At 41.4% G+C, this 12905-nt stretch overlaps 1 protein-coding gene across 1 annotated transcript in view; it reads right to left on the bottom strand.

The window, feature by feature from the left end:
• The window catches only part of gpr158a (G protein-coupled receptor 158a), a 670521-nt gene that overhangs the window by 100884 nt on the left and 556732 nt on the right, over positions 1-12905 (bottom strand). The window contains exon 7 of the mRNA XM_072575980.1: positions 3583-3821. Coding sequence (XP_072432081.1) covers positions 3583-3821 — 239 coding nt within the window. The remainder of the gene's footprint in view (positions 1-3582; positions 3822-12905) is intronic.

Below are 12905 nucleotides of genomic sequence, written 5' to 3'. Positions count from 1 at the left end.
GAGGATATTTAAGAGACTGCTGGACATGCATTCTGGTCACAGAAATTTGAGGGTTTGTACACTAGGTTTACCTTACATGAGGATCAATTGTCGGCACAACATCGTGGGCTGAAGGGCCTGTTCTGTGCTGTACTGTTCTATGTTCTATGTTTTGCTGAATATCGTGGTTCATGTGCTGGTGAAAATATTGATATATCATTGTTACAATTCTGCTGTTCAGAGATGCTAATTGTGGCTTGTCGGATTGGCAAACAGCTTCTGTAGTTAGGTCGAAATTTCAGGCAGATTTATTTTCCCAAAAGGTTACCTGTGGTTGACTGTCTCTCTTAGGAGGTCAAGTGAGTCAACCTTTGGCTAAACAAAAACAAAACAAAGAATTGCAGATGCTGGAAATCAGAAACGAAATCAGAAATTGCTGGAGAAACTAAGCAGGCCGAGAAGCATCTGGAGAGAGAAAGCAGAGTTAATATTTTACGTAAATTGACCCTTCTTCAGATCTGCATGACCTTTTGAGATTTTCCAGCAATATCTGATTTTGTTTCAAACTTTGGCGAAATTGGATCTGGCCTTTTGAGCCACTATAGCTTTTCCTCCATTGCATTTTCTTTAGCTGTTACATTTTGTAACTTCTGAAGTACTGAGATTTTTAAAAAATTGATCCAAGTCTAGAAATCTGACGAAAATTCATTAGTGCTATTAAATTTCCAATAAAATGAATGGGTATTTATTCAGTAGATCATTAAATGATACCGTATAGCAAGCTCATCTTGACTGTGTTGAGTCTTTGATGGAACTATCCAATTAATCTTCCATTTGCTTTTCACAAAACCTTGTAAATTCTTCTTTAAAGTATTTATCCAATTCTCTTTAAAAGTTATGAATGAATTTCCTTCCATTGCCCTTTCAGGCAATGCCTTGTAAATTCTTCTTTAAAGTATTTATCCAATTCTCTTTAAAAGTTATGAATGAATTTCCTTCCATTGCCCTTTCAGGCAATGCATTCCAGATCTCAATAACTTAATGCTCCTCATGTTGCCTCTGCATTTCTGCCAATTATTTTAAGTCTTTGTCCTTCATTACCAATCTTTTGGCCTTTGGTAATCAGTATTTGTTTATTACTTGGTGGAAGTCATTCATTATTTTGAACACCTATAGCATATATTTATGCAGCATAATGAACTTAATGGAACATTTTTAAGAGGCTTCACAGGCACATTATAAAACAAAGTACAAGATGGAGCCACATATTGGGTTAGTCGACCAAATGCTAGGCCAGAGGTTTTACGGAGCATGTTCAAGGAGGAAAGAGGAGTGTAAGAAAGGGATGTGAGTGTAGAGCAGGGAACAGTTTGATCAGAAAGTCCTGAGAAACCCTCAGTTCAGGATCCACACACACACAATGCAGAGGTCTAATCGCAGTTATTGATTATTTCCCTACCCCAAGGCCAGCTCGGGATTGATTGGCTGGTTCAGTCAGGTGGGGAGCGCACCGGTGACGGCCACAGCAGTTAAACCTGCACTAGGGATGAAAGTGTGGGCAGTGGAGAATCTGCATAGAGATGGGAATGTGGCAAATTAGTCTTGAGTTGCAGATTGAAGACATTGTGGTGGAAGAGAGCAATGGAAATCTGCAGAAAGCAAATTAATTTATTATGAATAACTTAGAGTCATACAGCACAGAAGCAGACAATAGTTCAACCAGTCCATGCTGAATATAATCCCAAACTAAACTAGTTTCACCTGCCTGCTCCTGGCCCATGTCCCTCTAAACCCTCCTTTCGTGTACTTATCCAAGTGTCTTTCAAACATTGTAACTATGCTCAAATCCCCAACTTCCTCAGGAAGTTCATTCCACACATGAACCACCCTCTGTAAAAAAAATTGCCCCTCATTTCTTTTTAAAATCTTTCTCCTCTCACCTTAAAAGTATGCATCCAATCTCAAAATCCCCCATCTGAGGGAAAAAAAAACACCTACTGTTAACCCTGTCTATACCCTTCATGATTTTATAAACCTCTATATGGTCACCTTTATATACTTTTGATATACCCTAGCAAAGGAATGATTTATTTCTAGAGTTTTTATATTTATTATAAATAAGATAAAGATTGTATACCCCTAAAGTATTTCTACAATAGGCCTTAAGAACGTCGTGCAGGACCATAACAATAAACAGGTAAGCAGCTGTGAGTTACGTGATATAGTGCAATGCTTCAATGAACACCTTTTTAAACTGCTGGAATCAACCTTCACAAATGAGTTGTATTGATTTCTACCCTGTCATAAGTCTGCGTTTTATGAACTTGATGTTTGAGTTAAAATTTATCAGCACAGTTCGAGAATCCTAGCATTAAAGAAGCCTGTTTCTGCTTGTGTTTCCCGAGCATCCAAAGTTCGTTCAGTAGCTCACATAGTTTTTGTGGTTTCCAGAGTCCTCCAGTTGAGGTATCACCATGTGGCATGGCCCATGGGAATTTCCCTATTCAAAATGTGAAGCTGGAACTGTTTCTCAGCAAGGAGAAACTTTCTGAAACTGTAAACGACAGAGATGCCTCATCACAAGGCCTCCTCAGAAGCATGAGGTTACACATTTTTACGAGCAGGACGTTTCTGCAGCACTGAAGAGATCCCACCTGAAGCATTGTTGGGGCAGTGGAGGAGGTCTTCCCTTCCTCTGGAAGGCCCAGTAAAGAGATCTGGAACATTGGGCTCTGAAAACTCTGTAATTCACTGGAGGGAGGCTGCATTTGTGGTGCTTGTTGCCCTCGTCATATAGTTGAGGGGCCACTCTGCCATTAGAGAAATGAGCTTAAACATTGCCCTAACTGGGAGCTGCCCCCCAACCCCATCCTTCATCCTGCTGTAGCAAGTGGCCAATCCACATCCGACCTACTCCTGAGAAATGATTGCAGCGGCAGGGAAATGTTTCTCAAGGTGGCTGACTGCTATTTTCCCAGTCGTCTCAATCCACTGCAGCCTGGAAGGGTCTGTTTGGTGTCCTATTAATTGGCCTATTCATTGAAACTCAGGCACAGGCCACTAGAAACCAAATAAATTCCTGTCTGTTGTCCAGTTGCAATGAATTCAATTAGTTTTCTTGCTTATTTACAGCAGGCACAAGGTCACTGATGGAATCGTTACTACACTAATGGAAATTTGCATGGCAAGAAAAATATAACTGAAATACAATGAAGACAGATGTACAACAACAAAGTAATTCCATTATGTCTATGATTTTTAAAGTCTTCAGATCACTGTTAAGAATACATTTTTTGGCATTGCTTGTAATTCTTATGCATGCATATGTAAAGTTTTATATACATGCACAATGGGTCAGGCAGCATCCAAGGAGCAGGAGAATCGACGTTTCAGGCATAAGCCCTTCTTCTGCTCCTTGGATACTGCCTGACCTGCTGCGCTTTTCCAGCGACACATTTTTCAGCTCTGATCTCCAGCATCTGCAGTCCTGACTTTCTCCTATACATGCACAATTACACATTATAAAGTGAGCAAACAAGAGTTTGAGTAGTTCTACTACAATTACATATTTTATAAGTGCTTTGTATTCAAATTCAGACCTACCAATGGCCATCATGTAGTCCCAGCGGTCCAGCAGACACATAGTGAACTTTAGGCCATCTGCAGTTTGTCCCTGAACAATTAATGAAACATTCCTGTCCAAATTCTCACACACAGCAGATGTCCATGAGATTAAGAACCAGCAGACGATCAGCAGAATGATTCCTAACATCCTCATCACTCTCCAGCTGGTCATGTAAGGGACTCGTTGTGCAGTCCGTGAGAGGAAAACCTTCAAAACCCTGCAATTTAAGAATGGATAAAATCAGTGCTCATTTTGATTAACATTAGATCACTAGTAACAAAGCCAATTAGCAATGAACTCACATGCATTGAATATGGTGAAAAGAGTGAAAGAAAATCCACTGTGTCAAATTATTTACTTGCAAATCAATGGACTATTCTTCCAATTCTATAGCACCCTTTCCCTTTAGTGTCATTCTGATTCATTTTCTGTTGTTTTGGTCTGTAATGAGCAGAAAATGTCATCCTTTTCTCACACAAATGAAATTGTCACAATTCTTGAAGCACTCAGTATTTGTCTGAATGCTTGGAATTAATTTAATATATTCATTTCAGTTCAGCTCCAAGAGCAGGCGGAATCCCATGCCAGGTTTGGTGATGCTGATGCAAGAGAGGGGTGGGGATCATTTAATTAAGGAGCAGGGTGATGGGCAGGTATCAGCCACCTTCCTGCTTTCACCCTGATTTAGGAAGCTTGCTTGGATGGATCTGTTACCACCAGCAGCCACTAACATCCGAATGGCGCTGCTCTCAAAAGGAGTAAAATAATCATACAACATCAGGTTATAGTCCAACACATTTATGTGGAAGCACTAGATTACAGAGTGCTGCTCCTTATTGCAGAGAATAAGCTCCAACTCAAAAGGAGAGGTCCTTTTCCTGGAGGTAAGTCAACCACTAATTGGTCAAATGTTTAAGTGGAAAAGATGCAGTGAGCACTCCCAAATTCTGGATGCTTTGCTGGCTCTCCAAACGGCGGATCAAGACGCCTGTCTCCTTCATAAGGTTCTGCCCATGTTGCAGCAAACTCTCCCTCTGAAGATAGAGTCTCATAAATTCACCCAGGATTTGTGAAACCATAGAAATATAAAACAATAGAAAGTTACAGCACAGAAGAAACATAAAGTATAAACAGAAAGGTGATCATAGCTGCATGATCTTTTTGTGAATATACAGAATTGTTGGTAATTTTGCACCAAAAACATTTCTCACTCAGTGAATTCCTGTTGTTAATCATTTTGCTGCACTGTGACCCACAGTGGAAACTGACTGCTATCTCATAAATGGGAAAGAGAAATCAGAGAATCATCTACTGCTAAATATAGAGCAGGTTTCATCAGGGCCAGGGAAAGTGTACTTCGATTATTTCTAAGCTCTTTTCCAGATCCACAACACTGTTTCCCTTACTTCACATATTTCTGGTGACCAGAATTGGGAAGCATAGTGGGATAGAATGATTTTACGTAGGTTTAGCAAAACATCAGCTTTAATACTCGATTCCATCTAAAGAGCCAATTGAAACCTCAGATTTTAGTACAATAGACAACCATGGCTTCATTAGATAACTATGCAAGTTGTTCATTCCAGTTATGCAACAAGCTCCACTTCTTTGAACCTGACCCCATGCATTAACTTGCAAAAGCCTTATTGAAAATTTATTCATGGGAAACAGGCATTGCTGTTAGGCCAACATTTATTGCCTATCCCTAATTGCCCAGAGGGCAGTTCAGTATCAACCACATTGCTGTGGGTATGGAGTCACAGGTAGGCCAGACTAGGTACGGATGACAGTTTTCTTCCCTAAAGGACATTAGTGAACCAGATGGATTTTTCCAACAATCGATAATGGATTTATGGTCATGGACAGATTCTTAATTCCATATTTTGTGTTGAATTCAAATTCCATCATCTACCATCATCACAAGCAGCACAAACATAATCCATGTACAAATAAGAATACCTTGAAGTAACAGGGACACATTTTATTGACATATGATTACCGCTTTTGATTCTAAATTAAAAATAACAAACGTTAGATTAAATTACCACCAACAAATTTACCTGCAATTCTGTGCTATTGCTGTTCATACAAGTAGATTTTGTAATCCACAAGACAGGATTCTAAATTTTACCCTGCAGCTGGAATACTTCAACTCCTGTGTAACAAATCTGGAGCCAAAGACCATAAAGATGCCAAATTGCCTTTAAAATACAACTGGCCCACTGCAGTCCTTCAGAGAAGGAAACTTGACAACCTAGATCTATACGTAATTCCAATCCCACACTAATATGGCTGTTTTAACTGCCTTTTTGTGTGGCCTGTGGAAACACAGAATTATACCTTGTTTCAGTAGAAGGCAGACCACTACATGGCCCAATTTCAATAAGTTTCGGTGCAGCAAACCCTTTGAAATTACTTTCCAGACTGTGGATGATTAATAAATTATAGCCTTGCTTTCAATGTCTCTGCAACAAGAATGAATCAATGAGCATGTACTCTGGGCAGCTTTACCTTTCTTCCAACCATAGAAAATTCAACTGAAGACACTCAACTCTTCTCCAAGCATGACCCAAAGAATAAATCAGAAAATACATGCGAGGAAAGCCTTTGCCCTCCTTTGGGTTTTTTGCCTCCTAGTCCTCCTGAATATCTTTTGCTACCAAAAAGAGATATTGTTTCATTCCAGCTCGAGAGAGCATATTCAGGGATGTACAGGAGAAAGATTGGTCATCAGTTTTGTTCTCTGTGTGCCAATCTAAAATTGCATTTCATGCCTTCAGGCACAATTTCTCCTAAATGGTAAGACTGACAGTGCTATATGATCAAACTGCATGAGCAATGTTAGAAATGTTCTCACTGCGATCTGAGAATCTGACAATGGGTTTCCACAGGCTGGGCAGGCAGGAAGGTGATGGCCTAGTCGTATTATCATTCCAGTATTAATCCAGAAATCCAGGTAATGTTCTGGGGAGCCCGGTTTGAATTCCATCATGGCAGATGGTGGAATTTGAATACAGCAAATGTCTGGAATTAAGAGACTAAAGCCATTGAAGGAAAAACTAGTTCATTAATATCCTTTAGGAAGGAAACTTATTTGGTCTGGCCTACATGTGACTCCAGACTCTCAAAAATGTGGCTGACTCTTAACTGCCAATTGGGCAATTAGGGATGGACAATAAATGCTCTTTTAGCCAGTGATATCTGATTCTGTGGATGAGCAAATAAAAAAAGAAGGTTGCTTCTGCTTTTGTGGCATTTGGTTGCTTCTGTGTTCATCAAGTTGTCTCAGCAAGTCCAAACATGCAGAATGAGAATGGAACCTGAGTTCAACACTTGGGTCTGGGACAATAGAGCATCTCCCTGCACATGGAATAAAATGCATAAAATGTCACAAGTTCACCTGCATTGTCTGCCAAGTCCAGGTAAAGCTTTTTCAATTGACCGTGAGGTAAAGTGTACTCTTAAAACATCCCATAAAACCTTTAGTGGACCAGCCCCCGTGCAGTAGCCCTAGCATGCAGCCTTAGAAGGATGTGGAAACATCACCCAGGATGCAACTGGCTGTCAAAATATAAGATCATGTGGACACGGGTGTTCACTTCAAGGGAATCTGATCTTGCGTAATTGAACTTTTTTCCACAGTACAGTGTCCATCATGCACTTGTAAAATTGGGGCCTCTTGGGAGACGGGTAGTGCTGCCCAAGCCTCCCAAACAGAGGGCCCACAGTGATAAGCACCCTCTGCATCTCCCTCTCTTAAGCCCTGGCTTCCACACAGGCCCAGAATCAATGCTCCAGTCTGTTTACTTGTCCAGGAAAGTTAAAGGTGGAAAAGAAGGAACAATTACACAACTCTTGAAAATATCTGAAATCTGAGGAAACAGGAAGTAGCATTACATTTTAAATAGTTACAAAGTCAGAAGAAAAGTTCCAAGTGGAAGCCCAAAATACCACTATGATTAATCTTTTGAACTCACTGTTCTCTTCATGTCATCAGACTGATAGGTGATAATGTTTCAATGCAGTCAGTTCCTTGCCTGACCCATTAATCTTTGGAGCATACAGCCTACATGACGAGCATCACATCAGCACTAGAATCCATTCACCACATCAGTTAATTGTTTGTCAAAGAGAACATCGTTTTAGCTTGATGGCAGTATCCTGCTGGTGGAATACACCACTTCAGAAAGGCAACATGTGTTGGTGCAGGTTTCACGGGCTGAAGGGCCTATCCCTGTGCTGTACTGTTCTTTGTTCTTTGTGTTACTGCTGCATTGCAGCAATATGAAACAGCTAGTTTCAACTGTTGTTCTATGCCCCACCCATTTCATCTGTCTACATGCCTTTATAGATTCATTGTATTCTCCTTACAACATGCTTTCACACTTAACATTCTACTGTCAAAATATCTGGCTACAACATACTTCATCCCTCAATTAATACGACTTGTAAATGCTTGTGGTACCAGTCCTGATTCCTGGGACATTCCACTAGTGAGTTTTCCAACATGAAAATAAGCAATTTATTTTAACTTTCGAGGGAGGACAGTTCCAATGAAGAGTCAGTAGCGATGTAATTTGTCTGAAGTTGTGAATATATTTCACACTTATATGTGTGAACTTTAACAAACTTCATTTGCAAGGTGTGGTAAGAGAGATCAAGCATCTGCAACCTTCGAGGCACAGGGTTCAGTTCTAAGGGAACCAATAGTGCAGTGATATAGTTTTTTTTACATATACTCTGTAGCTAGTCTTGGAGTAAATATGTAAATAACTCCTACTTTATGCCCTGCAGCCATTGAATATTCAGTGGCTTAAAGCAAGACTTCCATCTCCATATGCGGAGAAAGTCCAGTTTTGAAGAGCTCTCAACCAATCGGATATTGCGGCATAGTCCCGGCAGCTTCAGATTCGAGCAGTGTCTGGGTCCACTGCTAGGCCCCCATGAGAAGGAGCTAATGGAGGCTGAACTGAAGGTACTGGTGGAGCACTGGCTGACAGGACCCATTGAGGAGCGTGAAGAGTCTGGGGAAATATGGATTTGAGAGGGTGAAGAGGGAGAGTTAAAGGGGATGATGACCTTGGGTGGGTATGGTGTGCCTTCGATTGACACAATTAACTCTCCTCCAACACCAGTATAACAGCTAAAGCAAATGCTAATGATACCAGGTTTCCTACATGGTGTGGCCTCCCACTATCACAGATAAAGTAGTAACAGGGGCAGGGTGACCATTAATGAGACCATAAGAAATAGGAACAAGAATAAGCTGCTCCCACAGCTCTTTGTAGACAGGCATGAGGCTGAAAGAACACAGCAAGCCAGGCAACTTCAGGAGATGGAGAAGTCGACGTTTCGGGTCTAACCCTTCTTCAGGACTAGAGGTGGCTATGGGGGGAGCTGCACATAAAGGGGATGGCAGGGGGCAGGGTGGTGAAGTGGGGATAGGTGAAGACAGGTAGAGGGTGTGACCTGGTTGGTCAATGGGAGGAATGAATACGCTTGGTGGCAGGGAGAATGAATGGGATGGGGAGGGACTGGGAAGGGAGTCAGGGATGGGGAGGGAGATTATTTGAAATTGAAGAACTCAATGTTGAGCCCTCTGGTCTGTAGGCTGCCCAGGAAGAAGGTGAGGACAAGGGGGACTCTGGCTTTATTGCATGAGGGACGGTTGAGAGCAGTGGAACGGGGAATGGAGGGCTGTCTGAATAACAAAGGGGGGAGAACCACGTTGTACAAAATAGGTGCATATTTGGGATGCTCGCAGGTGGAATGTCTCCTTGTCCGAGCAGATGCGGCAGAGGTGGAGGAATTGGGATAATGGGATGGAGTTCTTGCAGGATACTGGATAGAAGGAGGTGTAGTTCAGGTAGATATGGGAGTCTGTAGGTTTATAGTAAACATCCGTCTGATGACTGTCACAAGAAATGGAAATGGTGAGGTCAAGAAAGGGGAGGGAGGTGTCCAAGATAAACCCACAATTTGTTGTGGCAAGGAGTTCCAAAGACTGACAAACCTCTGAGATAAGAAATTTCTCCTCATTTCAGTATACGTTGGCACCCCTTTGTGACTAATGTGAAACATTTGAGATTAATGTCTCCAAGTAACCATTAATAAGTCCAAGGGTGGGTGAGCAGGTGAGCTACCCAGGCTTCCTTCACCACTGCAAATGTGAGATTATTTATAGGTGAACAGCTAGGTGGCAGACAGGCCATGTTCTTCCAAGCTCCATGTTATGGTCACTGTTTCCTACAGGATCCTTTGTAGTAAGATCGTTAATTGATGTGATCTCATTACACATTACCAGATCTAATTCTGGATTAGTGGTGCTGGAAGAGCACAGCAGTTCAGGCAGCATCCAACGAGCAGCGAAATCAACGTTTCGGGCAAAAGCCCTTCATCAGGAATGAAGGGCTTTTGCCCGAAACGTCGATTTCGCTGCTCGTTGGATGCTGCCTGAACTGCTGTGCTCTTCCAGCACCACTAATCCAGAATTTGGTTTCCAGTTATTGTTATTATCAGATCTAAGGCAGCCTATTATTTAGATGGTTCCACCACGTCCTGCACTATTGAAGTAAATCTCATTAATGCACAGACAAAGTCATCTATATTTTGTAAAAATACAAGTGAATACACATTTCTGGAAGGCTCTTTGTCAAAATCTCGTAACTCAATATCTATTGCTCAGAAAAATGGCCATGTAATCCTGATCCAATAGAAATGTTTCATTAGAAATGTGTGCTGTGCACTAAAGAAAGCAGATGCCTAGCATTCAGGGTCTGCACTTGCTGCTCTGTTCTGCACACCCTGTGAGCCAGTATACATCATGTTACAGATCAGAAGATTGTCTCTTTATGGTTTAATACCTCTCTAAGATGTCATGAAATACAAGCAATACAATTTCTATGAAAACAAAAGCAAAACATTAGGCGAGAGACCTTTTAAGAAAACAATAGTGCAGCTTATTGCGATGCAAAGAGGTTGCCACTGGTTTTCTTGCTGCCACACTGCCATGAATTACATGGATTTTGGAGGCATAAGGTTGGTAAAAGGTACATTGCAAGAGAATTTTCAGGGTTAAACCAGATGATCGAGGAGTTTATGTGAATTACTGGGTTCAGTTTTACAATGCATTGTGCGTATTGGGTTCCCAAGCTTTCAAAAGCCCATCATCTTGATAGTTGTCTCAACACACATAATCACACATACAGCCTGATGGGTCCGAGAAATGATTGAACCATTGCAAACAGAATCTGAAGACTCTTTGAGTGTCTCATTTTGATTGACAGTTCTGTGGTTGAAACCTCTCTGATGTGTTTTATCAGGGCCAGCTATTCTTCCATGGTGACTTTTGCTATATTTGATATGACAGAGATAACAGAGGACTTCATGAGTCTGACTCAGTTAGAAGTTTTCCATCAATGGTGGAAGTTATTTAAGTAGCTGCAGAAACCAGTTCAAAGTTTCCTGAATTTCACAGCGTGAAATTGGCTTCAAATAGCTGAGATTTTAAAACTCGACGGCTTTTATTTACTTTGTGTATAAAGCAGTATCTGAAAGGATTAGCTGACATCAGGATAAAAGCTGGTCTTATCAGGATCTAAAAGACTGTTCTGGAAGCTACTAATTAGAGTGCTATAACATTTCTGGAATTGTAATCAGTTCAGGATGAGAGTGCCTCAGTAGCAGTAAGGTGAAAAGCTATAATTTTTCCACAGGATGTTTTGAGTCTTAGAGACTTAGAGATATACAGCACAGAAACAGACCCTTTGGTCCAACTTGTCCATGCCGGCCTAATATCCCAACCTAATCTAGTCCCATTTGCCAGCATTTGTCCCTTATCCATTCCTAACTGCTCTTGAGAACTATGGGTGTAGGGAACCCTCAGGGCTATCAGGAAGAGAGTTTGAGGATTTTTACCCAGCAATGGTGAAGAAACAGCGATATAGTTTTAAGCCAGGAATGTGAATGTATTGGAGGGGATCTTGTAGATGGTGGAATTTATATGCATCTGCTGCTCCTGTCCTTCCTGTTGGTAGAAGTTGCAGGTTTGGAATATGCTGTTAAAGCTTGAGTGACTGCAACAAACTTGTAGATATTACACACGGTTACAACTATGAGGTCATAAAGGGTCAAGGTTAGAGTGGTGCTGAATTCCTGATGAAGGGCTTTTGCCTGAAACATCGATTTTCCTGCTCCTCAGATGCCGCCTGAGCTGCTGTGCTTTTTCAGCACCACTCTTATCTTGACTCCAATCTCCAGCATCTGCAGTACCACTTTCGCCGAGGTCATAAAGGGTGTTAATGTTAGGGTGTTAGATGGAGTTCCAAATAAGTGGAATACTTTGTTCTGGGTGGTATTAAGCTTCTGAGGTTCGGGAATTGCACCATCTTGGATCGTAAGACCCTAAAACGGATAGTGAGGACAGCTCAGAAGATCATCGGGGATCTCTCTTCCCTTCCCTACAGACGTTTACACCACACACTGCATCTGAAAGGCTAACAGCATCGTGGAAGACCCCATGCACCCCTCACTTAAACTCTTCTTCTTCCTGCTATCTGGTAGAAGATACTGGAGCATTTGGTCTCTTATGGCCAGACTGTGCAACAGTTTCTTCCCCCAGGCCATCAGGCTCTGTAACACCGTATGATCAGACTCTATTCCATCTGAAAATCTTTGCACGACTTTGAATTGCTGCTAGAACAATATTCTTTTATTACACTGTAATTTGTACACTACTGTGTCTATTGTCTTGATGTGACAGGAATTACTGTGCTGTCTTGCTTTTTTTGCACTTCTAATACACTTTATGCACTCTGCGTATGATCGTGTAGTTTGTGCTGTCCGTGGAGCAAATTGATCCTGGAGGAATGCTGCCTCATTTTTACTGTATCAGTTGTATATGTTAGAAATGACAAATAAAGCTACTCTTGACTCTTGACTTGTAGTGTTGAGATACTTGGAGAGTATTCCATCACACTCTTGACTTGTGTCTTGTAAATAGTGGACAGGCTTTGAAGAGGTGAGTTTCCCACCACAGAAGTCACAGCATCTGACCTGCTCTTGCAGTTAGAATATTGATATGACTGATTAAGTTCAGTTTCTGATTAATTATACCTAAGAGGATGTTGATAGTGAGGGATTCAGCAAAAGTAATATCAGAAGCTGATGGTCAGATTTCTGTTGTTGGAAATGATTATTTCATTACACTTGTGTGGTATGGATGTTGCTTGGAGAGGAACTTGCAGGTGGTGGTATTCCTAAGTGACTGCTGCCCATGTCCTTTTAGATGAAAGCAGTTATG

This window comes from Chiloscyllium punctatum, chromosome 8 (assembly GCF_047496795.1).
Source record: "Chiloscyllium punctatum isolate Juve2018m chromosome 8, sChiPun1.3, whole genome shotgun sequence".
Lineage (NCBI taxonomy): Eukaryota > Metazoa > Chordata > Chondrichthyes > Orectolobiformes > Hemiscylliidae > Chiloscyllium > Chiloscyllium punctatum.
Note: the sequence above shows the minus strand (reverse complement) of the source record. Positions and strands in the feature narration are given on the sequence as shown.